General features: G+C 36.9%; 1 protein-coding gene across 4 annotated transcripts in view; it reads left to right on the top strand.

The window, feature by feature from the left end:
• The window catches only part of LOC136034855 (purine nucleoside phosphorylase-like), a 72,500-nt gene that overhangs the window by 39,985 nt on the left and 5,682 nt on the right, over positions 1–26,833 (top strand). For all 4 annotated transcript variants that reach the window (XM_065716323.1, XM_065716321.1, XM_065716324.1 and 1 more), the window contains 2 exons: positions 16,758–16,933; positions 26,126–26,316. In XM_065716323.1, the coding sequence (XP_065572395.1) occupies positions 16,758–16,933; positions 26,126–26,316 (367 nt within the window). The remainder of the gene's footprint in view (positions 1–16,757; positions 16,934–26,125; positions 26,317–26,833) is intronic.

The following is a 26,833-nucleotide window of genomic DNA, read 5'->3' as shown; positions in this document are numbered from 1 at the left end:
CAATTGGAGTAGATGATAAGGCACACGAATAATGCAATGTAGATAAAGACAATATATATAAAGCAATATCAGCTCTTTTCCAGTTACTACATTTAAACCATTTAGAATTCCCAATAGGGGCAACATTCCAAAGGTTACGTTTCAGTTTAGTATTAAATGAAAGCGATAGATGGTCAATATCATAAGTCTCAATATCAACATGAATAATCGAGCATTCTATCTGTGACGAACTGATTATATGATCAATATTAGAAACACTACCAGATTGATGGATGTAGGAGTATGATAAATCTTGCTTCAGAATCACGTAAGGGGGCATGCACTCCAATATTTCTCGCGATCGATAACTTTGTTCATCCAAATCCGTGTTAAAGTCACCAAGAACTATAAAATCAAGTTTATTTTCCTTGACACGATTCATCACGGACTTTAAAGACTTGCATGTAATAGCAAATATATTTATTGACTCCACTGTATTATTTTTATATGGAAGATAAATATTAGCAAACACAGTCCTATTTACTCTAACAGCAAGAATGTGCTTATCCGAGTAAAAAAGGGATGGGTTCGAAAGATCAATACTTTTTTTTAAAATACGGGCCAGACCTCCAGAAGGGTGGCCACAGGTGGTAACGAAGGAAATTTCTGATAGAGGCGGTAAACAAGGTTTCTTGCAGGCAGATAACGTCGAAGTTCTCGTACAGATCGTCAATATAAGTATCTTTATTTTTTGGGCCATTGATATTGTGCGATATGATATGTAAATTGTATTGTAAAATATGAAATTCGTAAAGCCATTTAGAGGTTTGTTGACTCGCAAAACCACGGAGAACGGAGCATGACATGCTAAAGGACACGTGTTCACCATGGCAATTGGCACATTTTGGTGAGGCATTGCATGGATTTTCTTTCGTACTAATATGAGGGCCGGCACAACGAGCACATTTAGGACAGGACTGGGACAAGAAGACTGGAAGTGATGGGGCGATCGGTACTTAAAACAACACTTTGGAATTTCCTTAAACTCGCTCAGTCTAAAGAATTCATAACCAATTCGTACACCGTCTTTGAAATAAGCTGCTTTAGCAAAAGAGTCCACAAAATCAAGCTTAACTGTTTTCGAAGAGCCCAGCCTTTTGGCAGCAACAATACCGCTAAAATTTGTGAAAGACTGAATCGCATAACCCTCTGGAACACCTTTTATAATGGCCGAATATTTCTTAGAAATTTCTTTGGCTGACGTACCGGCGAGAATGACGGGTACAGATGCACAGAAGTCTTCGGCAGCAGATTTATCAATATTTACATACCACTTATTGTGAACAGGGCGAATACTGGATACAAGTTCATGACCACTGATTTTATCAATAGCGTCTTTCCTTTTAATAGGATCCGATAGATGAGACGGCACTTGAGAGACGACAATAGTGGTTGACTGGTGATTAGAGCCTACAAGTTTTGGTAACTGAGGGTAATTGAGCTATAATTGTCCAACTTTGCTGACACAATTTGAACAAGCTGATGAACTTTGGAAACTTTAGAGGCTGGTTGGGAATAGGCCACAGCCGGCAACACTGGAACCTCAGTTGGAAGTTTAATAACATAAGTTGGCATAGTGATGCTAGCTTCATCACGCTTCTTCAAAAGATCGAGCATGTCCTTAATATTACTGGTTGCAGACTTTGTACCACTGCGGCGAAGGGGAATTTTATCAGGCGCAATTTTCGACCATAGATCAGCCTTAGCTTCAACTATTTTTGGTGAAGCAAAAAATCCACTCCATATTCAATAATTTTCTTCTCAGAAATCGAATTCAGCCAATTCAAAGATCACACAACATCACCGCCACGGGCGAAATGTTGGCGGCATGTCACTGGTACGATCATTGCTAGCTGCAAAAACTTGTGTCTTAACCAATTTTTTTCAAGTACCAGCTTTAATTTACAACATATTTGGATCTACTTGCGAGTTAGAAACCTCGCTAGTCACTGGCTGGACACTGGTCTTCTTCACTATTCACCAAAAAAAGTAGAAATCTGGTATAAACCCAATAACTGTGGCATTTTAGAACCCTTGCATAGAAGCTGAAATATCTAAAAGCAATGTATATCTAACAAAATTAATTATCAAAATTAGTAGTATTTTTTCATCAAGCAACCGTCACCATCAAGAAGAACTGTCACCATTTACATCTCAGCTGGATTGGTATGAAAATCTTTCCCCTTAGCTTCCATACCGTGAAACATCCAGAAGCGATTGGGAAGGTATATTCCTTATCAATCCAGGTTGTCTTGATGATGAAGATCTGTGCTCCTAAATACAGACCAACCAAATGTTTTTTAGCCCACGAAGCTGGTGGCAAATTACCAAACTCATCAGAGGTTCTAACTCCAGCCTCATCCCTGCCTGCACTGCCCCAGTAAGCCCTCTGATTTTGCAGCCATTGTGAAATAGGATAGTTACAAACTGAATAAGTACGACCACCAGGAAAACAAAATACTTCAAGGAAGAAAGGAGGGTAGAACAAAAGTAATTACTGATACAAAAAAGAAAAATGAAGCAACACAAGCAGGGAAAACAAAGAAGAAAACTGTGAAGAGATTTGGTGAGAAAACAGCTCTGAGGGCAAAAAAAACTGAAAAGGTTCAGATAGTCACTGTTGATGACAACTCAGACAGTTCTCTTGGGTAAGATTTTGAAAAGAAATGTTAACTTAGTTTTGATTTGGCTTGCAGTTGGCAATTTTGTAAAAGTAATCTATGAGGGCCATTAGGAAGAAGGTAGAACCTAGTGCAGAGGTCAGTGTGACAGCTATAAGTGATGGGAGAGGTTTTGTACGAAAGTGGTTGGAATAGACAGATCATATCTGATGCAAGAAATAGGATTTAGGGTAAAAACCCCCAGTACTTGGAAAGTGTGTATCTTCCCTACCACGGACAACAGGTTCTCTTAATCTTGGACCTGATGCAGATGGCTGGGATTGGCTGACGCAAACTTATAGCCAAGCCTATTTAGATATAATTACTCTCTTTCACAACACATGTCAGTGATTGAATCTGTCCATGATTCAGATTCTTCAATTTTAAGATCCTTTGGCCAAGATTGGACTGTAGCCTCTTTTCCTACATTAGACTCAAGCTTAAAGTTTGCAATTACAATTAAGCCTCTACTATTAACTGTCTGTGTATTTAAATAGTTACATTGTATATGAGAAAAATATTAAACTAATGAGTACTTATTAAGAAAATTTAGACAAAAAAGTAGCGAAAAATAATTTTCCAGGTGGTATATTAGATATAACTACTAAGATGGTGATTAAGGAAACCTGCATTTGTAGCTTCCTTCCCATTTATTTATTCCCATTCCGAAACTCCAGGAAACGGAGTCTTGATAACAATAAATACAGCAAAAGAATCAAATTTTGATGGTTATTGAAAATATTCAAAATTCATCAGGATGTAAAAAAGTGGAAACATCTCTAAAACTTCAAGTGGTCTTAATGAAAATCATACCATTAGATTCATCACATCAGGAAGCCCTACTATAGAGGTTTCAAGCTCCTATATACTTTGAATTTTGCATTTTTTTTTTTTTTGCCAGAAGAAATATCACGGAGGTGTGTTTATTTTTTTTTTTCTCCAGAGGTGATAGTATCGAGCAAACTGTCTTAAAGACCGGAAGAGGAATCATTTGATCGAAATCAAAAGTTCGAATGTCCTTTTTAAGTGAACAAAAATATTGGAGGTCCGCTAGCTTTTTCCAACACCTTTTTTCCTCAAAGTTACTCCATCAAAATTTTTAGATAGTCATTTTGTTCAGCACAAAGATCGAATAGCTATGTCTTTTAGGATGACTTGATCCTCCACAGTCACCGGGGGAAGGACTAAAAAGCTATAAAATTCGCCTATTGTTCGTATATAGTATTGCTATTGGGAGGTATATAGTCATTGGGGGGGGGGGCTGGATTATTCTGGAGGGAGATACTTTGGTGGACCAAAACAAGAAGGAATTTTTCATTGGAGAAGGGTATTGTCCATGGTGGGAAAACTGGATTTCCCGGTATTATTGAAAAAAGATCAGAAGTTAAAAACAAGAAACAAGTACCTCGTAGAGTCCTGTGGTGGCGCAGTGGGTTTGACCTTAGCTTGGTAATACGGGACCCAGAGATCGAATTATGCTGCAGCAATGCACTGCAGGACCAACGCAGGGACCTTAGTAGTCAAGAAGCGTCGTTAATCTGATACATTATACATACAAGAAACAAGTTTTTTCAACTAAAAGTAAAGAACATCATCAAAACTTAAAACGAACATTAATTTTTATCTATTTGAGGGAGGCTACTCCCTCCTCAATACTTCGCTCTTAACGCTAATGTTTTTTTTAATATTTACAAAAGCTTATTATTCTAATTAAACGGCCTTTCTGTTTCAAGATTCCTTCTTAAGGGATTGGGACAAAAGATGAACTTTAGCTTAAAGAGCAAGGCATATGGGAGGGGGAAACCCTCTCAAGGTATTAGGAGCGGCTATTACAAGGTATTCAAGCCACTCTTTACTTCTGAGGCAAATTGCCTTGTCATCCTTTCACACTTTTACGTAACGTCATTGCATATTACATCACATTGTTTTTATGTATTCTGATTTACGTTTCAATCTGACGTCATATTATAGTTCTAACCTACGAAGTATTATGTCGTCCACTTGCATATGAAGATGTATTTTTTTCGAAAATGCGTTTTATTTTAATGGTATGTTATTAATACTGACAAAAAGGATTATATATCACAATTTTTCTCCAAAAGATTCCTTAAAAGCTCTGTATATTGTTCCAGTGCCGCGCCAGCGGTTACGAAAAAAAAGAAAAAAAAAGGGACACATCAGTGCCTCCCATGCAAAAAAGTGAGAAGTGAACTTGAACTCGGGTTTACGACAATGGCAATTCCAATGGTGCTGTTTTCATTTGCATCCCACACCATTTTTGAGGGTTCTCAGTTTTTTGAAATCCCCGTAAGTTTGCTTTCGCAATGAATTTTACCATTAAAATTACTCTAAATAACAGCCACCATTCTTGACTTAGCTTCACATGGCGATTTCCTATCACATGATTTTTTTTTGCAAAACATTTTTACTTTTTGGTTGCTATTGGTTACAGTTTACTCTCAATAACGAGTTAAACTAGATCTACGTTGCATGGGCAACGTGAGGTGTTGCGGCAACCTTTGCTCGGCTTCGCCGAGTAAAGTGTTGCGAGAGCAACACTTTGGTTTTGTTTCCTCGCTGCGACTAAACGCTGAAGTTGTTAATCTGTAAGGATGCTAAAATACATACTAGGTACACCAACTCGCAAAAGTTGCAAACTCCTCATTGCTAAATATGATTGTAGCCTTACAGCCGATTATTACTTACAAGTCCCCTACATGTCTTACCACTGGAACCAAATTGGTCTTACCATCAAATACAACGGAAACAAAAAATAGGTACACCAACTAGTAAGAGTTGCGAACCCCTCATTGCCGAGGATGATTATGAGCTAACAGCTGACTGTTGCTTACAACTCCCCTATATGTCTCACAATTGGTATCGGCCTATTTTTGGTTTCAGTGTGTACCTTACTACTGAAGTTGTCAACCCCTTTAAACTTTCAAACTGGTATATCTCATGAAGGAATTTTTGCACAAAAAAATGGATGACATATACTTTAATCAGCTCATCAAAAGCTATCGACTGCCGTCGAAAAAAAAAATCTATCTGTCTTAGTTCAAAAGTTGACTTTTTTGCCGTAGGCCAACTTTCTAACGTCATCACTTAGAAAGGAGCAAAGGATAAACTCTAATTTCTTTAGCAATGAGAAAACTTTTAAAGTTTAAGAGGCACATCTGATACCATTTCTCTACCGCAATCCCAAGTGCGAAAAACCGAATGATAAACTCAGCCGAAATCTCGGCAGCACTTTCGGACACGAGGGAAAAAACCGCTTTTTTGCTTCTCTAAATTTTTCTATTTATCACTCAAAGAAGATATATTGGCTGTGGGGCAGGGTAACTGTCGCATATATTTAACACTTATAGATTTTAGTCCATCTTCAATTTGAAACTGGTGCCTGCCTGCTTGCCTGCTAGAACGGAGCTTTCCACTCGAAAGCAGAAACATGGTTTGATGAAACGAAAGCTTGGCTGCATAACTTCAGATAGTCCTCTCTGACATAGGCTATACAACTCCTCTTCACTTCACACACTATAGGCTCTGGCTCAAGGACAAGCAAAAACCATCCTTTTTGGCCCCAGGCAAGAGTTCTACGAAGCTTTCCAAAATGTAAAGTCATATTCATCAATCCGGCCTAAGGTCCACACTTTCCGTAAAAACCGCAGAGGTTAGACCCTTACCACTTTCTAGGAATAAGCTGAAATCAGGGTGCTAGGAACAAAAAAAAAAAAAAAAACACGACAAAACCAAAGTGTTGCTCTCGCAACACAATAAGTATCAAGTCTTTAGTTCCAGTTGGCATTGTGATACTATTAGATAACAGCTACTGCTACAATCACGGGGACGACTGTAGATCTCCAGTTAGGAGTTTCTAGCTATGGCAAGTGTTGTATTTCACTGCTAGGCATTTTTCTGTTTTACGGCACAAAATGACAGCAATCAGCAATTTACTACGGTACAATTTCCTTAGCTATTAAAAAGTGGTCCAGTACTTTGTGCATTCATTCAGACGAGTCCTCTCCCGACGTTCAAATGGTCCGATTTGTCAAATCTAATCCTAATAATATTCAATTTGACAGGGTAAACACGAATTTTACCTTTTATTCAAACGAGCCCTCTTGCGATATTCTACGACGCCTGGCTCGAAAGGAATGCCATTAAAGGGGGGGGGGACAGAAATTATTCCTGCTAAAATCTAACTTTACTTGTTTTTCAAAATAGGAAATTGTTATTCTCCTGTTAATGGTTTTCACCATGATAAATCAATGGAAACTAAGGGACTTCGGCCGAAGGTATTATTTTGCGACACAAGATGGCAGATAAGTACAAGCCACCGAGGTGCAATCTCATTCCTGACTTGAAAAAAGCGTTATCAATTTTGTATTCCGTTCAAATTAACCTCCCCACCTCGTATTCTACGGGCAGTGGTTAAATACGACTTATTCGTGTTTTCAGTTGTGTAACTTTCACTTCCTCGATGAAAGTATTGAAGTATTTGAGTCTGTCCTATAGCAGTTCTTAATTAATGACGACACCATTCTAAGCCTAGCTTCCTTTCTAATAAATTTTTGTTTCTAATACAGCTTGAAAGTTAGTATAAACTGCATAATTGCTTTTGTTGTCCTTGAATTTACACTGGCTTAGATTTATGCATTTCTTAAAATCCCTTCAGGAAAAAATGACAAAAAAAAAAATCTTCGCTGTCAACATATACACTTCGCTTAGATGTTAGTTGGGAAGGAAAATGAGTTATAATCATGATGACTATGGCCAGAAGGGATGACCAGAGAAACAATATAGCAGTAAATGGTATACTAGCTCCTGTTTACAATGAAGTAGAAATTTTTTGGCATGCAAGCCATTTATTGACTACGCCAGGAAGGATTTCTATGGAAAGAAAGTTGAAAGGCTCGATCGAAAATAATTCAAGAAATGAAAAAATGATCCTCAGCGAGTCTGTCTTCAATTTGGACAATTGTGTATGCACCTTTCGTCTAGGCTGCCACCCAGATTTGGAAGAAACTGCTAAGAGGGGTAATAATCTTAAGCTTATTGATCGTGGAAGTCAGCTTAAGTTATTGATGTACTTAAGAAACCCCTCGGCAACAGCTAGAATACATTCTAGTGGGTCAGTTTGGGTCTCTGGGAAAATTTATCCAGCAGAGGCGCGCAAAACTTGTCGAAGAATTGCCAGGATACTTCAAAGGCTAGGTAATGACTGTTATTTTGAACATTTTAAAATTGGGAATATCGTTGTGTCTACTAAATTACCCTTCGGTTTAAAGTCCGGCACTATTGATATTCTACAGAGAAGAATAAATGATAAAAATATGACCATATATAGAATTGAATCAAAATCAGGAATCCATATAAAAACGAATGATAAAACAATATCAGCGATAATTCATCTTACTGGATCTATCTCCTTCAAGGCCCGTGATTTGGGAAAGATCAAGTTTTTCTTTAGAACGATTCTTCCACACCTAATAAGGTGTGGAATTTTTGAGGATAATGAGTGAGGTTTTAATAGATTATGATAAAAGAGCAGCGTACGTAGCTGTGTTGACCTTCGGTTTCTCAGTGCTGCAGTGATTTGTTAGTAGCAGTAGAGATGCTTGTTTATTATTCAGAACACACTCGTGAATTTTGATCTGTAGATCTGTGAAAACTTGTTTCATATTTCATAGCCACAAGACTTATTTAGTTTGACAGAATGCATTGGACTTGTCTAATTTGGGACATAAATTTTGTACAATTGGGGGTGGGGGCTAAGTATTTGGACAGCGTGACGTTAGGAAACAATTCTTATTCATAATATGCACAATAATTGTAGCTAACACATTTTGCATGCAGACCCGCTATACTTTATCCCCACTTCCCTGATGTGCAAATGAATACAAATCCGTTTGATAAATGAGTTTCTTAAATATGGTGGCTCTGAGGTTAGGAATAAGCTACTGAAGATTATGAACATGATTTTTGAAAAAGGGGATGTACCTAATGATTTTAGGAAAACCTTAATTAAACCACTGAATAAGAAAGGTGAAAAGGGTGAGTGTCGTAATTATCGAGGCATTAGTCTGATCTCTGTAAGTAGCAAATTAGACTGAAAGATGTCAAATTTTAGACTGAAAGATGCAGTAGACAAAGTTTTAAGGGAAGAACAAACTTTTTAACGGTTTTAAAAAGGTAGAGGATGTGTCGACCAAGTTTTCACTCTTAGGTTAATAATTGAGAAGTCTCTTCGTTGTCAAACACCTTTGGTTCTCAGTTTTATCGACTGCTACCTGTTGGGGTGTCACTTCGCGCCACCCCAACATCTAGTTGGTGGGGATGCTTCGCACCCCCCCCCCCCGCGCGCGTAAGTCGTTACGTGCCATATTAGTTACGTGCCATTGTAGTTGTGTCCCTGTGTACGACCTATGAATATAGTTAGATTTATATATGTGTTTTGAACTACGTAAAACTTACGAATATACAACATTCTTGGCTTTCCCATTGTCTGTAAATATACAAAAGCCTTATGTACTTATAATGACGTCATATGCAAACGCTCTTTTTACAAACAAACAAACATGCATACACACAACTCGTTTTTATATAGATAGATAGATAGATAGATACAATACACATTAACTGCGTAAAACTTGCGAATATACAACATTCTTCGCTGTCCAATTGTCGCTGTATGTAAATAGATTGTCAGGTTTACCGACCCTCGAACATGCAACGTACAATTGTCCATGGGAAAAACAATTAGTATTAAGATCTATACCACATTTTTCTAATGATTGACCTTGAGCATTGTTGATGGTGATTGCAAATGCTAATCGAATTGGGAATTGCAATCTTTTAAATTGAAAAGGCAGATTCGTTGGAATCATGGGAATGCGAGGAATAAGAACAGCCTCACCCTCAAAAGGCCCTGTCAAGATTGTGGCCTCTATTACGTTTCCATTGTTTTTTTACGGCAAGTCGCGTGCCATTGCAAAGCTTTGGTGGGTTGATATTTCTTAACAGTATTATTGGTACGCTTATTTTTTGTTGTAGCACGTGTGGTGGAAACCCTGAAAGATCCACGGAATTTAAAAATTCAGATGGATAATTAACCGCCTCATTTGGTTCCAAAACTGTGTCGACTGACTTGTAAAGGACTGCCTGGTCTCGAATCTTGGTCAAAACAATATTGTTGATTTCGTGGACGTCTATATTTTTGGGTGCAAGAATCGCTCTTTCACTTAGCCATTTATTATTTTTATAATTGTTTAGAATATTCGGAAATACTTTTTCAATCAATTCATTTTTGGACGTCACTAAATTACAGAATTCAGCAGGTAGTTGTATACGTCCTGAAATTGAGTCTACTGGGAGCTTTCCGTTTCCAATTGCCAGCAATTGATCTGAAAATGTTTGACCAGAGTCATCGTTTTGCAATCGGACACGCATATTTGTAGTTAATTTTAATGTTTTTACGTGTGCCCATAAATTAGAATTTTTCAGGCAAGCATTTTTTCGTCTGCAGGGGTTGATCCCTGTGTACCACCTATGAATATAGTTAGATTTATATATGTGTTTTGAACGACGTAAAACTTGCGAATATACAACATTCTTGGCTTTCCCATTGTCTGTGCATATACAAAGCCTTTTGTACTTATAATGACGTCATATGCAAACGCTCTTTTTACAAACAAACAAACATGCATACACACAACTCGTTTTTATATAGATAGATAGATAGATAGATACAATACAAATTAACTGCGTAAAACTTGCGAATATACAACATTCTTCGCTGTCCAATTGTCGCTGCATATAAATAGATTGTCAGGTTTACCAACCCTCGAACATGCAACGTACAATTGTCCATGGGAAAAACAATCAGTATTAAAATCTATACCACATTTTTCTAATGATTGACCTTGAGCTTTGTTGATGGTGATTGCAAATGCTAATCGAATGTGCCCTTGAGCTTTGTTGATGGTGATTGCTAATTGAACATTTCCTGTGTCCCGGTGGTCATTTATATATCCCCCCTGTTCCCCTCGGTGTCCCCGTTGTAGTTGTGTCCCTGTGTCCCGGTCGTCATTTATATTCCCTGTGTCCCGGTGTCCCAGTCTGTAATTTCTCTTTGAGTGTCCCGTTTGTCATTTATATTCCCTGTTTCCCGGTAGTCCTTTGTGTCCCGGTCTGTAATTTCGTCAGTCGACAAATATGACGTCAGTCGACAAAAAACTTCATGACGGAATAATGCTCAATCCTCATAATGACGTCAGTCGACAAACATGACACCAGTCGACACACAAACATGACGTCAGTCAACAGACATACAACTTATTTTTATATATATAAATATAGATATAGTTTCTGTTTCAGTTTTTCTTTTTTTTAGTTTTGCAGCTTTTTTAGTTTTTTTTAGCTTTTTTTCTTTTTAGTTTTTTACCTTTTTATGGCACTTGGTATTAACCAAGTGACATATAGCAATCGCAAATTCTGTCGGTCTGTCGGTCAATGTTCATTCTAACATTGACAGTTGGAAAAATCTTCACGTGCCAAGTATGCTAAAGCTCAACAATTTATAATAAACCTCAAATTTTAAGTATCTGTTTTAAGGTTTTCGAATTACTTTAATCTATTGTCAAAATATTTTGAAATATTTATGCAATTCCCAGTTTTTACATTTTTAGTTTCAGTTTTCTTTTTCTTCTTTATTTTTCAGACGTAAATACATATCGCCGAACCTTTGTTTTTTTAAGTAAAATCTGGTAGACATTGATAACCTTATCCAAGTCAAAATCCCAAGCCCAATCATCATCGCTATCATTTTCAGTTTTGATGCGTTTTGACTCTCGCTGTCCAGGTTGATCTTCTTCTAATTGCGCGGTTTTGCGTTCTTTAGCCGCAAGCCTTTTGGCATTAACTCTCTGAGCAGCTTCCTCGGCTGTTTCTTCTGTTGTAGGATTTGGTAACATTCTATCTTTTTCAATGTTTTTCAATTTGTCAGTGTTCATTCTCTGTTAGAAAAAATTTTACGTGCCAAGCATGCTAACACTCAACAATTTATAATAAACCTCAAAATTATAAATATCTGTTATAAGGTTTTCGAATTAATTTAATCTATTGTCAAAATATATAGAAATATTTATGCAATTCCCAGTTTCTACATTTTTAGTTTCAGTTTGCTTTTCAGTTTCGTTTCATTTTTATATATAGATAAGACATAATCTGGCGTAACGGACAGGCAACTTATTTTTATATATATAGATGAGCAAGCTTTTGATTATGTTTATAGAAAATCGTTAGCAAAGGTCATATCCCTATATGGTACACCAGACAAATACATTAAAGTGATTTGTGCTATGTACGAGAATAATACTGCTGCGGCTAAGGTAGGAAATGAGGCTAGCAACTGGTTTTGTATTAAATCAGGAGTTAAGTAGGGTTATGTTCTATCACCCTTTATATGAATCATTTTGATGGACTTTGTCTTAAGGAGCGTAGGAAAGGCAACTGGAGACTACGGAGCCAAATGGGGAGGAAAAACGCTCCTGGACTTAGATTATGCGGCGATTTAAGCATATTAGATGAAAGTGTGAGCAAAATGAATGTAGTTTTAGAGGTTTTGCCAGTTCAGGGTGCTATAATAGGCTAGAAAATTAATGTTAAGAAGACTAAGTCACTAAGGCTAGGAATAAGCGAAGATGAAAAGGTGACGTTGGGTAACGAAATGATTGATCAGTTGGGCAGCTTCACTTACCTCGGTAGTATTATTATTAGTAAAGACGGTGGGAGCAGTGAAGATGTTAAAAGTAGAATAGCCAAGGCTCAGGGCGTTTTTTCACAGTTAAAAAAGTGTGGAAGAATAGAAAGATAAGTGTGCAAACCAAAATTAGAATATTGGAAGCTACAGTGATGACAGTGGTCAAATATGGCTCTGAAGCACGGGCGCTCCGAAAAGCAGATGGAAATTTACTAGATGTTTTCTAGAGAAATTGCCTACGGATTGTCCTGGGTACCCAGCTGACTGACCGTATTTCAAACAGTATGTTGTACAATAAAAATATGGTTCAATCCTGTTTTCTAGGGCTATAATGAAAGAAAGTTTGAGATGGCTAGGCCACGTTTTGCGGATGAAAAATGACAGATTGCCAAAGATTGTCCTTTTTGGCCAACCGTCTTGGGCTACACGGAAAGCAGGTCATAAATAAAGAAGATATCATAAATAAAGATTTAAAGGAAATGGAAACTTCCTGGGAGGGTGTTAGGAGGGAGGCCTTGAATAGATTAGGTTGGAGGAGGAGCGTGCGTAGCTGTGTTGGCCCCAGGCGGCTTGGTGCTGCAGTGGGTTATTAGTAGTAGCAGCATATATTCAGATCAAAATTCTTGAGTGTGTTGTGAATAATTAACAAATACTGTAGTAGAATATTCGGAGGAAGCCATAGTCAAAAAGACAGTAGCCCAATTCCTCGAAATAAGACTCTTCCATTGAGGTCTTTATGTTGCAACTTCTTAATGACTGGCTGCTTTGTGGAATGAAGATAAATGCTCGACAGTCAGTTGCGGCAATTCGAATCGCCTGAATTTTTCACGAAACAGAGATTTTTCCTTAATACAGCGCGCCTGATAAATTATTTCTATCCATTTTCTGCATCTTATTTGGTTTTAATGATGCTCAGGTGGTTCAAATTCTTCCGAAATTTGTTATCTGCCGAAAGCTAGGAACGCACTTGTAGTTTCGTACTTTCCTGTACAATCCATATAACGTCATATATACAGATTTCATTCTATTGGTCTTGCTTTTTCTTTGGCAGTTCCATTATATATGCAAGGACATTTATCCAAGGGGGAATTGCCCTTATAAAACTTAACGAGTGGAATTTTCAACCAAGAGGGGGAGGGAGAATTTTTCGGGGAGGGTGTTTTCCAGGTAAGAATATTTCATATGGAGGATTTTCAGGTGGTAAAAATTTTCCACAAAGAAGGAGGAGATTTTCAGGCATAAATTACGAAGCAAAAATATGACATTAAATTAAAAAAGCAAGAGTTTTTTCCCAAAATTAGGAGCAACACTGAAACTTAAAGTCAATATAAATTATTCCTTATATATGAGGGGGTTCGCCCCTCTTTGATTCTTCGCTCCTGACGCTAAAATTTGAGTTTTTTCCCAATTCTTTAAGAAGGACAGGTGAAACAAAAAGGTTATTGGATCGGAATGAGACGCTTTTTCATAATATTTAAATACATTAGTATAGCGAGTAAGTAATAGAGGATAGGGTAGCCCCTCAAAATTTTCATTGGATGCGTTTGGAAAATGAGTGGGGAGGAGGGCTGCTTCTCCTCCAATCTCTTCTTATTCTTGAAAAAGGTATTAGAATTTTTAATCTTAAATCGAATTAGCTCCTTTAAAAGTTTCAATCATATTACCAGCTAGTAGAGAGCGGTGCTGCCTATGATATTGCTTTTACATTATTTTGAAAACCTACATGCATATAGTTTTTTTGTTTAGTTGAAACTCCCTAAACGCTCCCTAAAAATTTCATCTTAATTGTCTTATAGTCATTAGTTAAAGTAACTGTAGTGATAGCATTAATAATACATGTATTGCCTTTTGGCAATTTGAACATCATTTTCATCAAGAATCGGCTTAATATAATTAAATGTTGCTATGACATTAGTGATATATCCTTTTGATAACCTATATATTAATATAATTTTGTGATTTTCGTCTTAATGCTCTTAGCCTTATAAGTAGTTGCAATAGAGGTAGCAGTTGAAGTAGCAGTAGCAGTAGCATTAGTAATTGTAGCAGCAGCAATAGCATTAGTAGTAGCAAGCATATATTGCCTTGTGGTCAATTGGTCTTCCCCTTTAAGCTTTTTCTGAAAATTCCAGCTTAATACTCAAATCCATTGTTGAGATATGCTCTTTTGAAAATGTGCATCCACACAGCGTCTTTGATTTGGTTCATATTTACCCTCAATATTTTAAGTGTAGTACTGTGGCTGTAGTAGTAGTAGTAGCAGTGTACAAATATTGCCTTTTTGGTCAATTCATCATCTCCCTTAACACTTCCTAAAAGTTCAAAAGTGAGTTACGCCCTTTTGACGGCCCGAATACACATTGCGTCTTGATTTAGTTCAACACTCCCCTCAACCTTCTCTGAAAGGCTCACATGAATGCCCTTTGTCTTTTTGGAAGGTAAAGGTCAAATAATGATACCTTTCTCAATAACGTACACTACATGTAAACAGTGAACTAATTGCCTAACTTAGCCTACAGCCCTTATTCTAAGGTGCTAGTTCAACTCAAAAGGCCTATTTATATGATCTTTAGACTATTTTAAACAACAAGGCTATCTCAAAATTTCTATCGGATGCATTCTGGAAAAGAAGATGTGGTGTGGGGCCAATTGCCCCCTATTAAATTTGACTCTTTAAAAGAACAGTAGGACTTATTATTTCCAATTGAATGAGTTACATCCGAAGTTTGTACGACCACCCTTTCCGCAAGAACCTTAAATGTTAACAATGGTCAATTAATAAAGCTTATAGCCCTTGCCTTGAGGGCCCTGGAGGGGGTGTCATCCCCAAAGACATAATTACTTGACCTTTCAAATATGTTTAAAAAACATGCCAAGTAGTTGGATTGGACGTGTTTCGGGAAATTATGGGCGAGGAGGGGGGGTGGTTGCCCTCCAATCACTTTCGACTATTAAAAAGGGCACTTCGAAGAACTATCCCCCTCCAAAGTTAATACGACCACCCTTTCCATAAAAAACTTATAAACCTCCAGGGCATAGCTTACAACCCATATCCTGAGGGATCGGGGGGAGGGAATTTTCAAAGACATAATTCCCAGACCTTTCAACTACGCCGAACAAAATTACTATCAACAAATTTTGATTGGATGCATTTGTGTAATTGATGAGCGTGGATGGGGGCTGATTGCCCTCCAATCCCTTTCTACTATTAGAAAGGGCGATAGAACTTGCAATGTCCAATCGAATAAGCCCAGGTCAAAGTTTCTACGACAAGCCCTTCTATACAAAGTGCTCTGGTCTAAAAAATAAAGGAATAAAATAATTAACTAAAAACTAATAATAATACGTTGGCAGCGCAATTACGCTGCCTGTGATCTTTGGACTATTAAAAAAAATGGCTATCCCAAAATTTGTATCAGATGCATTTCTGTAAAATGTGACGTGTGTGCGTGGGGGGGGGTAGCTGTTCTCAGATCATTTTGACACTTAAAAAGAGGGACTAAAATTTATGATTATCAATCCAATATACCCCCTCCGAAGTTTTTACGACCACCCGTTCTATGAAAACCTTATATCCCCCAGGGAATAGCTTACAACCATTGCCCTAAGGGCTTTGGGGGGTTCTCATCCTCAAAGACATAATTTACAGACCAGTACTTGTATGATATACCCCCTGAAGCACAAAAAAAGTTAGGTTGATCCTAATTAAATATACCTAAGTATGATAAAATTAACTTTGGAAACAATTTGGGCTATATATTTGCACATTGGGGGGGGGGGGGGTAAAATACAGTGGGTCTGCAAGCAAATTGTATTAGCTACAATAATTCTGATATTATGAAGTTCTGTTTTGTTTGAATCGTTTTCTGACGAAAAACTGACCAAATACTTACCTCCCCCCCTAATGTGCAAATATATAGCCCAAATTATATATTTAGCATTCATTCTGTCAATTCTCTTTGTCTTTTCTCCCACTAAGTTGAAAGAAACTAGCGAAAGAAGCCGGTTTACGATGCGTCAATGCATGAACAACTTAAGTTTTTAGAGGGTATATCACACAAGTACATCTACACCTTCCAACTACACTGAACAAAATATCTATCTCAAAATTTTGACTGAATATTCATGGAGAAATGATGGACATGGGGGGAGGCTGATTACCCTCCAAAAGGCACTAGCCCATTCAATTTCCAATTGAATGATACCCTTTTGAAGTTTCTACGACAACTCCTTCTACACGAAGTGCCCTGGTCTAGAAAAAACAAGTTCACATAACCATTTTTATTGTTTCATTATAGTGTGCTATGCCAGTCCGAGTCATGAAATTACTTGGAGTAAAAACGTTGATTGTGACAAATGCTGCTGGTGGATTAAATCCTGATTATAAGGCTGGTGATATTATGGTAATAAGGGACCATGTCAATATCCAAGGTATGGCAGGAGATTCTCCACTCAAAGGAAGAAACGAGGAACGGTAAGATACTCTTACTTCGTTTTCAGAAGAAGAGGCTTAACCGCAAGACATTGATGCTGTTACGTAACTGCACAGACTACTAAAAATGGTGCTTCGGATGACTTTAGTGACTAAAATCAAATCCGTAGATTAAATCCAAGGTAGAATTTCTAACCTTCAGAGTAATCATTCGATCCATTTGCACTGCCTCTCATAGAAAGCTTATAAAAGCGCCCAAAACTTTCTTTTGGGCTTAATTACCCCCTCCATCCATAACAGAATCCATCAACCAACAGCTTATAAATAATGTGCGGCTATGCCATACTCTATAGACGTTAGTTTTAATGGATACTACAAGTACTACTAAAAACAAACTGTAGCACCAAGACACAGGAGGCCAACACAGCTACGTACGCTTCTCCTTCATCCCGATCCATTCAAAGCCTTCCTCTTTATATCCTCCTGAGAAGTTCCCATATCCCTGAAGTCTTTCCTTACGACATCCTTCTACCCCATTCTGGAACGATCTGCTTTTTGTTTAGCCCTAGACGGTTGGCCGACGAGGACAATCTTTGGAAATCTGTCATCCTTCATTGGCTGGGCGTGTCCTAGCCATCTCATCCTGTCTCTCTTTATAGCCCTTGAAAACGGGATTGAACCACATTTTTCGTTCAGGGTTTACTTTTTCAGATACGGTTAGTTAGTCGGGTACCCAAAACAATCCGTAGGAAATTTCTCTGGAAAACGTCTAGAAAATCTTCCTCTGTTTTTGGAGCGTCGTCCACACTTCAGAACTATACTTGACCACTGTCGTCACTGTAGCTCCCAATATTCTGATTTTCGTTCGTAGACATATCTTCCCATTTTTCCGAACTTTTGGTTTGAACCGCACTCTTGCGGCTAAAACTCTAAAATGCAGCAATTTCTCATGGTGTTTGTGAGTTAAAAGCGGCACTAGGTCTTTTAATGTCCATTCGAATAAATTCCTTTCAATAATACACCCTCCCAGGAAGATCCCATTTTTTTACCCAAAACTATCCGTACCCAAAACTATCCATACCCAAAACAATCCGCAGGCAATTTCTCTGAAAAATATCTAGCAAATCTTCCTTCGTTTTTCAGAGTGCCCATGATTCAGAACCACACTTGAGCACTGTCATCACTGCAGCTCACAATGTTCTAATCTTGGTTTGCAGACTTAGTTTCTATGTTTATTGACTTTTTTTAACTGTAAAAGAATACCCTGGGCCTTGGCTATTCCACTTTTAAAATCATTTATATCTCATTAATTTCCAAATCTATTCTTGTACCCTGAAATCGCAAAACCTCTAAAAGTTCATTCCTTTTGCTAACAATTTCATTTAGGATGCTATCTTACTTTCTACCTTAACCGCATCAGTGTTATTCTCGCACATAGCACTAATTACTTTTATTAATTTATTTGGTATACATATTAGAATAATAAGTTCGCTCAAACTCTTCTATCAGCTGAATCAAAAACTTGCTCGTAATCTATAGAACTGAGGACTAAAGGTGTTTGACGAAAGTAAAACAGTTCAAAATAGGGATGAAACTTTTTTATTGACAGTGAACAGATATAAAATTTAACTGGGTATTTCGAACACATATACAGTGTTCATCATCAGCAGTAAAACTAAAAGACATGAATAAAACGAAACAAAATTTATACCTAATAAACTAATTACATATAGTATATTGCTCTTATTTTTTTAATGCAACAGCGGAAGCCAGTCTCTTTGGCCTTTTCGGTTCCGGTTCATTAGATTTATGTGACATATTACGTGGACAGAGGTCTTAGCTTTTAGGTGAGGTGATATTTACTTTATTTGAACTCGGTAAATTATCATAAATTGAATTCAATCCAAATTCACCTGTATCTCTGTTTATGGAATTATTCTTGAATAATTTTTTTTTAATTTCGATTGTTTCCCTGAAAATTTGTTTTAAACCTTGGTCCCTAGAAATCAAAGAAACATTTTCAAACAAAATAAAATGATTTGGAAAATTATAGATATATTCCGAGAGGGCCGACGTGAAATCTTCAGGTTTGGTATTTTCCTTTAAAGACAATGAAATAGAATTATGATGTTGTAGCAATCTCATTTTAAATTCTGGTTAGTACGTCCCACATAAGAGCTTCCAGAAGTACATGGGATTTTATAAACCCCACTTTGTTGCTCTACGGAAGTTCGATCCTTTCCAGAATTTAAAAAACTAGCCAAAGTATTACTACCTCTTAAAGCTACCTTTAAGCCATTATTTTATAAAATTCTTTTAAGCTTTTCACTCAACCCTGGAACATATGGTAGAGAACAAAAAATATCTTTCTTTTCTGTTGTTTCCAGAATATCGTCAGAAAATTCTAGATTTTTTTTTCTTCTTTTCGAAAAAGTCTGGTCAATTAACCAGCCCAGATAATGGTTACTTATTAAAATCTATTTTAACAACAATAATTCCTCCTCAATGAATTTTGGAGAGCAAATTCTAAAAATGCGGTCAGTTAAGGATATGATTAAATCAATTTTTACTTGGCGAGCATGATCGAAGAAAAACGACAAAAATCTGTTATTGTTAGTAGGTTTTCTGTAAATCTTAAAATCCAGACTATTTTCATTTTTTAAAAAAAGAACATCCAGAAAAGGAAGTTTATTATCCTCTTCTAATTATATTGTAAATTTTAAATCACCTCCCCAAAAATTAAGATGTTCTAAAAAACCTTTTAATTCCTCCTCCCCATAATTCCATACTGAAATTATGTCACCGATATATCTCCCCCAAAATTTATGTTTTAAAAAGTATGAATCTAAAGCTATTGTTTCAACACTTTCTACAAAATAATTTGCTAATTAAGGACTTAAAGGGGCCCCCAGGGGTAAACCATTTACTTGTTCGAAAAAACCTCCTCTGAATTGAAAAAAATAAGAGAACGTGTTGCACAGCCTAACTAAATTCATAATTACACCGACTTCCAAAACTGTTTCACCACTAATTAAGTCCAAATTTCTTAGTAACTTTCTTTCAAGAAGAATTTCTGCGGCTTTTACGTCAATACTCGTATACATTGACACTATGTCAAAACTTGAAATTATAGAATTTGAAGAAAACTCCACTTCTTTTAGTTTTTTTACAAGTTCTGATGAGTTCTTAATGTAAGAAATTTGTGTAGACATGAGTGGTTTACATAATGACACTAACCACTTACTCAGAGCACTTGTTGGTGACTTTGTGCTTGCAACAATTGGTCGTAATGGCAGATTTGGCTTATGTATTTTTGGAAGTCCATATAATTTTTGGCACAAAGAATTTCTTGGTAAGAATTTTTAGAAAAGTTGAGGTGTAATCTTCCCATCTATTTTCATATTTCATATATTTTATTTTCATATGGTCTATCACTCAGATAGTTCTTGTACAAGCCCCGACTCCTTTCTATTAACAAATTTCTTCCCTAAGACACAATCAGGGACTTTACATACTATTCCACTAAAATTGTTCTATCCAATTTCTCTCAAACTCTCATGGTGGAGTCTACCAACGTCATAGAATCCTGGAAGATACAAACCTTTCCGAAATTTTAGTTTTAAACCAACCCTAAACGCTACTAGATGGTGATCTTTACTTATAGCATCAACAAGACCACTCCTATATACCCTAGTATCTTTTATTGATCCTGCCAATCTTTGGTGTCCAATTACCTTATCGGTAAGGATAGCTGTCTTATCGTCATACGAAAACCATGTTAACTTACGGGCGATTTTATGCAAATACTATATTGGTTACTAGCTGTTGGTGTGGCACTTCGCGCCCCCCAAGCCCCCCCCCCACGCACGTAAGTCGTTACGCGCCATTGTGGTTGTGTTCCTGTGTCCCACCTGTGAATATACACAGATATATATATATATATATATATATATATATATATATATATATATATATATATATATATATATATATATATATATATATATATATATATATATATATATATATATATATATATATGTTTTTGTCCCGGTCGTCATTTATATTCCAGCCCGGTTGTGTGTCCCGGTCGTCATTTATATTCCCTGTGTCCCTGTGTCCTGGTCTGTAATTTCTCTCAAGATACCATTTAACCTTATTTCTACCTCCTCCAAAAATTTATTTCTATCTCCTTAAAAAAATACCATATTTCTATTTGGGACCTAAGCTATTTGTTCTGGTAGCTGTAAGTAAAGAGTCACAACTATATCTATCAGTCGGTTCTACAGGGGCATATGCTACTTTGACTGACAAAACTACATATTTTAGTCATAAAATGAGTGACTAGCATTCAATTAATAATACCTTTTCAACCTATGCAAGACTTGGCAGCTTCCTTATTCACCTTAAGGCCTACTCCCTGTCTATGTACCCCCTATATACCCCGCCCTTCCAGGCTGAGTAAATAAATTCTATATCATCTAATTTCATGTTTTCTACTCCTGGAATATGGGTTTTGAAACTCCTAATAAGTCCAGTTAGAAGCGTTTAAATTCACCAGTCAAAATATCAACAGGTTAGCTAGTTTTTAATGTTGTAATATTCTGAGTTACAATTTCCATATTCTTTAAATCACTGAAATTATTTCCGACCCCAGAAAAAGCAACAGTCCCAGAACCATTGAAGGACGAGGAATGACATACATTCTCAAGTCTATACGAAGCGCTTAAGGTGGCCTAGAACTGGACATCAATATTTTCCTGGGACTTCCAGTTGAATAAAGGCTTTGTGCGATCCTCGGCCCATCTTGGTCACAACAGGGGTTTTCCGCACTTGGTTATGTTCTTCTTTTAACAAAAGTCAAAATCCTGCACAGAAAATCTCAAGCCTATTACCTCTGATCATTGTATATTCATGCCTACAAATATTATGCTACAATGGGAAGGCAAACCATAATAGATAAACTAGACCTACGTTGCCTGAGCAACGTGAAGTGTTGCGGCAACCTTTGTCCGGCTTCGCCGAATAAAGTATTGCGAGATCAACATTTTGGTTTTGTTTCTTTGCTATCGGTTAAACACTGAAGTTGTCAGCCTATCAAAGCTTTTAAAACGTTATGTTCAAAGAAGAATGCGATCAGTAATAACATGATCAAAAGGCTATTCCTCAGCGTTGAAAAAACAACAATAACTAAAGAATATCGAAAGAAGGGACTAAATTGACTTTGCAGCCAGTTGAACTTTATCCTTTTCAATCGTAGGCACCGTGACGGATCAAGACTTGGAACAGTATCTAGTTGGTATTATAAAGCTACTCGTAACTTTTCAGGATCAAAATACCATAGATGACACTCTATTAATTATTACAAAACTGCCTCGTTGTTTTACGTTATCGTTTGTACCCGTTGCGTAAACACTTAATTCTAGGTTACAGTGAGTATGGGTAGGCTACACCAACTAGCAAAAGTTACAAACCCCTCTTCAATAAAGATTATATGTAGCATAATAGACGATTATTACTTACAAGTCCCCTACATGTCTTACCACTGGAACCAACTCGGTCTTATCATCAAATACACTGGAAAGAAATAATAGGTACACCAAATAGCAAAATTTGCAAACCCCTCACTGCCGAAGATGGTTATGAACTAACAGCTGACCTTTCCTTACAAGTCCCCTACATGTCTCACAATTGGTATCGGCTTATTTTTGGTTTCAGTGTGTACCCTACTACTGCAGTTGTCAACCCCTTAAAACTTTCAAACTAGTATATCTCATGAAGGAACTTTTGTATCAAAAAATGGATGGCATATTCTTTAGTCAGCTCATCAAGAGCTATCGATTACCGCCAAAAAAAAATTCTATCTGTCTTAGTTCAAAAGTTGATTTTTTTGCCGTAGGCCAACTTTCTAACGTCACCACTTAGAAAGGAGCAAAGGATAAGCTCCAATTTCTTTAGCAATGACAGAACTTTTAAAGTTTAAGAGGTATATCTGATAACATTTCTCTACCTCAATCCCAAGTCCGAAAAAACAAATGATAAACCGAGCGGAAATCACGGCAGTACTTTCGGACCCCTGGGAAAGCGCCGCTTTTTTGCTTCTGTAAATTTTCTATTTATCACTCAAAGAAGATATATTGGCTGTGGGGCCGGGTAACTGCCGCATATATTTAACACTTATAGATTTTAGTCCATCTTCAATTTGAAACTGGTGCCTGCCTGCTTGCCTGCTAGAACGGAGCTTTCCACTCGAAAGCAGAAACATGTTCTGATGAAACGAAAGCTTGACTGCACAACTTCAGATACTCCTCTCTGACATAGGCTACATAACTCCACTTCACTTCGCACACCATAGGCTCTGGCTCGTGGACAAGCAAAAACCATCCTTTTTGGCCCCAGGCAAGAGTTTTGCGGAGCTTTCCGAAATTTAATACCATATTCATCAATCCGGCCTGAGGTCCACACTTTCCGTAAAAACCGCACAGGTTAGATCCTTACCAGTTTCCAGGAATAAGCAGACATCGGCGGTATAGGAAAAAAAAAAACCGGGACAAAACCAAAGAGTTGCTTTTTCAACACAATTAGCTAGGAAGATGTTGTTCAGTCCAAAAAAGCCCACCAAAACAGACCAAAACCAACCCACAAAAATCCAGGTCCAGGGCAAATACTGTGTCGTTTACTAGGTAATAATTTCCTCAAGGGGTGCCACGCCTTAGCTTCCCCCTGCAGTGTGCTAGCCATCATCTTGCTCGGCGTGAAGCCTAACGATGTTTACACTCCTTCACCACTTTGAGGTACGCTGATGGATTTCCTGGGTTAGCTAGGGACGGAGGGTCAAGCTTTGCTTCCTAGGACTCTCTTCTCCCCTCATAGAAATTTCCAGACTTGATCGAAACCTCGTTTTTAGAGTTTTGGTTTCTATTGAAAAAGGTTACTCTTCACTTGCAGCTTATTATTACGATCCATGGGTTTCTTAATTGTCAGAAAGGCTACTACTCCCTCCTTCAACCCCAGTTTTTTATATTCAAGATTAATAGTGACATAGAAATGCTTCGAGAATGGTAGTCATACCTGTAAAAATTTTGAGTGGCGTTCATAATAAACCCTCCCCCCTTGCCTCTCCACCATTTATGCTAGCAAAACGATAATGTAATATTTTGTATTTTACAGAATTTTTTTTTCATGTAATAAGGAGGGATGTCTAACCCAAAGTAGCCATATTACAGGCTTAATCCGAAAGTATTTCCAGAGTGAAGGGAGACTAAAGATTAATTCCCCCCCTAGCCTCCTTCCATTTTTGTCTTTATGGAGATTTGGAACATTCAGACATGAAGATCGACTTTGGGCTTTTATGCACAAAGATTCACTAGCCCTTGTCCACAATCGCTGATATACATTTTATAAAGCCACAAATGAATCAAATTTATTAAATGAAGCTTGAAACAAATGTCCATATTAATATTCATTCAGTTTACACTACTGCATCTTCGGAAGCGAATGTGCCACCGCACGGTAATACCACCTATGAAAGTGGTAACAACAATAGATAACCTTCTGATAATTTTAAATTGATTGGAAATCTAAAAATTTTCAATTGATAGCTTATCTCCCTCTTTGGGACAAAATTGTTGTTTTTTGCTGCTCAGAGGCTTTGATTTCTGTTCAAATAAGCCTTCTTTCAATTTTTAAGGACCAATAGTTAAATTAATAGCCCCAGGGGAAAAATGAGTAGACAAATAAACACATTTTCGTGTTCATTCGAAAAATTTCGCAGATAGAGACTTGAGACGCTTGCAATTTGGTTATCTGATACGGTGTGCTGAATTTGATAGTTTAATTTTCCTCAAAATCGGTAGCTTCCAGCTTCCAGAGAGTACCCTTAAATTTAATGAATTTCACATATTTAGAATCATCATAAAAAGCCAACTCTTTTGGCACATATATTGCTATAAGAAATTCCTTTTTAAAGGGTTTCAGTGGCTAATAGCAAGAGTTGCTCCTTAATTACTGTTTGCAAGCAGAAATTGTTTGATTTTATTTTTTTAAATTGCACACATCTTTTAATTATTTAATTTTGATAGGTAATATTGAACTTTGTGAACGTCTCGTCTTTTGAAATAAACCAGATTTTTCAAATGTATTCACTGGTTCCAACCGCCCGTTTTCGGAGCTTCGCTTATTACAGACGAGGGCAATTTTTAGTTACTACTTATACGACTAAAGAACTCATTGCACCATTAATTGAATTAATTAAAATCAATTACTCTAATTGATTTGAATTAAAATTAATTGATGGAAGGTGATGAAAAAGTTTATAACCATAGCTAATTGAACAAAAAAGCCAAGACAGATAGTCTGAGTGAGAGGCAAAGCTGGCATATGCCTTCTTCAGAATTGTATAAAAATGATGTTATTTAACTTGTTGATAAATAGTCTATCATCCATCTATCCTAGGGCAGAACTAAGGTTGATAAGCATGGAGTAAGGTTAATTCAAATAGTCTCATCCGTTCTATAAGCCTTTTGAAGACAATTGGAAACTAACCGGCCAACACAGGCTTGAATATTAAGTATGAACAGTTTAATGATATTAGGCAGCACTCAATTCGCATCGTTCATATACCGCGGCATTTCTCCTGCCACTTCTGGTTTAGAATCCAATTTACCAGTTTATCTTTACAAATGCCTTAATATGGTAGGTGTTTATGTATTTTAGGTTTTTATTTGTGTTTTTTTGGACTTCTTACGTGTCTAGTGTCGGAGTCGGTCAAAAAGGGACATAATATTATGAATTTAGCTAGGTGAGGGCAAGGGAAGCAATGGTGTGCAATGCCCTCTTTAGAAAATCCACAGAAGCCAAATAACAGATTTCCCCCCCACCTGAACAATTTATATGTTCACTCCTTAATATTACACTCCAGGAAGTAAATAGGAAATTTCTCTTGGATAAACAAAAAGCAAAAAATAGGTTAATTATACAATATATTGAAAATAAGCTATAAACATTTCAATATGGAGTAACTGGGGGCATTGACCGTAGGACACACGCCATATCCGTGAGTAATTACTCAGTCGACTGATGATAGACTATGGTAAGAGGTGGGAACACAGTAACTATGCAGGATCTTAAAGTTGATCTTTCCAAACTTTTATCAATTCTGTTTGGGTGGTTTGTCATGGTGAATCAGGAGTTTTCTTATATTTTTATATAAATTGATTTAAAACCCTTTTTTAGGTTCGGTCCCAGATTTCCTGCAATGAATAATGCCTACAATAAAACATATCGGAAGATGGCATTTCAACTGGCGAAAGAGCTGGGAATGAGTGACAGTATGCACGAAGGTGTTTACGTGATGCTTGGAGGACCTACTTACGAAACTGTGGCAGAATTGAAGTTTCTTCGGCTTTTTGGCATTGACGCTGTCGGTAAGTCAAACTCGTACAAAAATCGCATATGTACGTTTTCATGCAAAATGCGTAATTTCAGGAGATGCACAAAAATTAATCTGTGACTATGCGCAAACTTACAAGTTACTAGTGGTTACCAAATGTCTTGAAATATTTCAATGTGCATGAGGTTTACAGCAAAGTAATCTGGTCTAGGAACATCAAAACAAAACAACAAAATATTTTTTGCACCCGTTAGGCAGTAGCCATATCTATAAAATAAAGAAGCGAATCCAAAACTTGTGAAAAAATATAATAATTATAATTTCAATGTTATATTGGCTTTCTTCTGCAAAAACCTAGTCTATGCGTTTTTAAAGGCTTCGAAAAAACACAAAATGCCGTTGTGATATTTTATATTTTTGGAAAGGAGAGGATGAAAATATAGAATTTTAATCAATTTGTTTTTCAAAGCTCATTCTTTTCCCATCCTTGTAACTTTTGTCAAAGCTTGTCATTTCTGGTGATGTGAATACAAGGTTTTGTAATTCTAGTA

The sequence above is a fragment of the Artemia franciscana genome, chromosome 13, assembly GCF_032884065.1.
Source record: "Artemia franciscana chromosome 13, ASM3288406v1, whole genome shotgun sequence".
Taxonomy (NCBI): domain Eukaryota; kingdom Metazoa; phylum Arthropoda; class Branchiopoda; order Anostraca; family Artemiidae; genus Artemia; species Artemia franciscana.
This window is presented reverse-complemented; position numbering and strand designations above follow the sequence as displayed.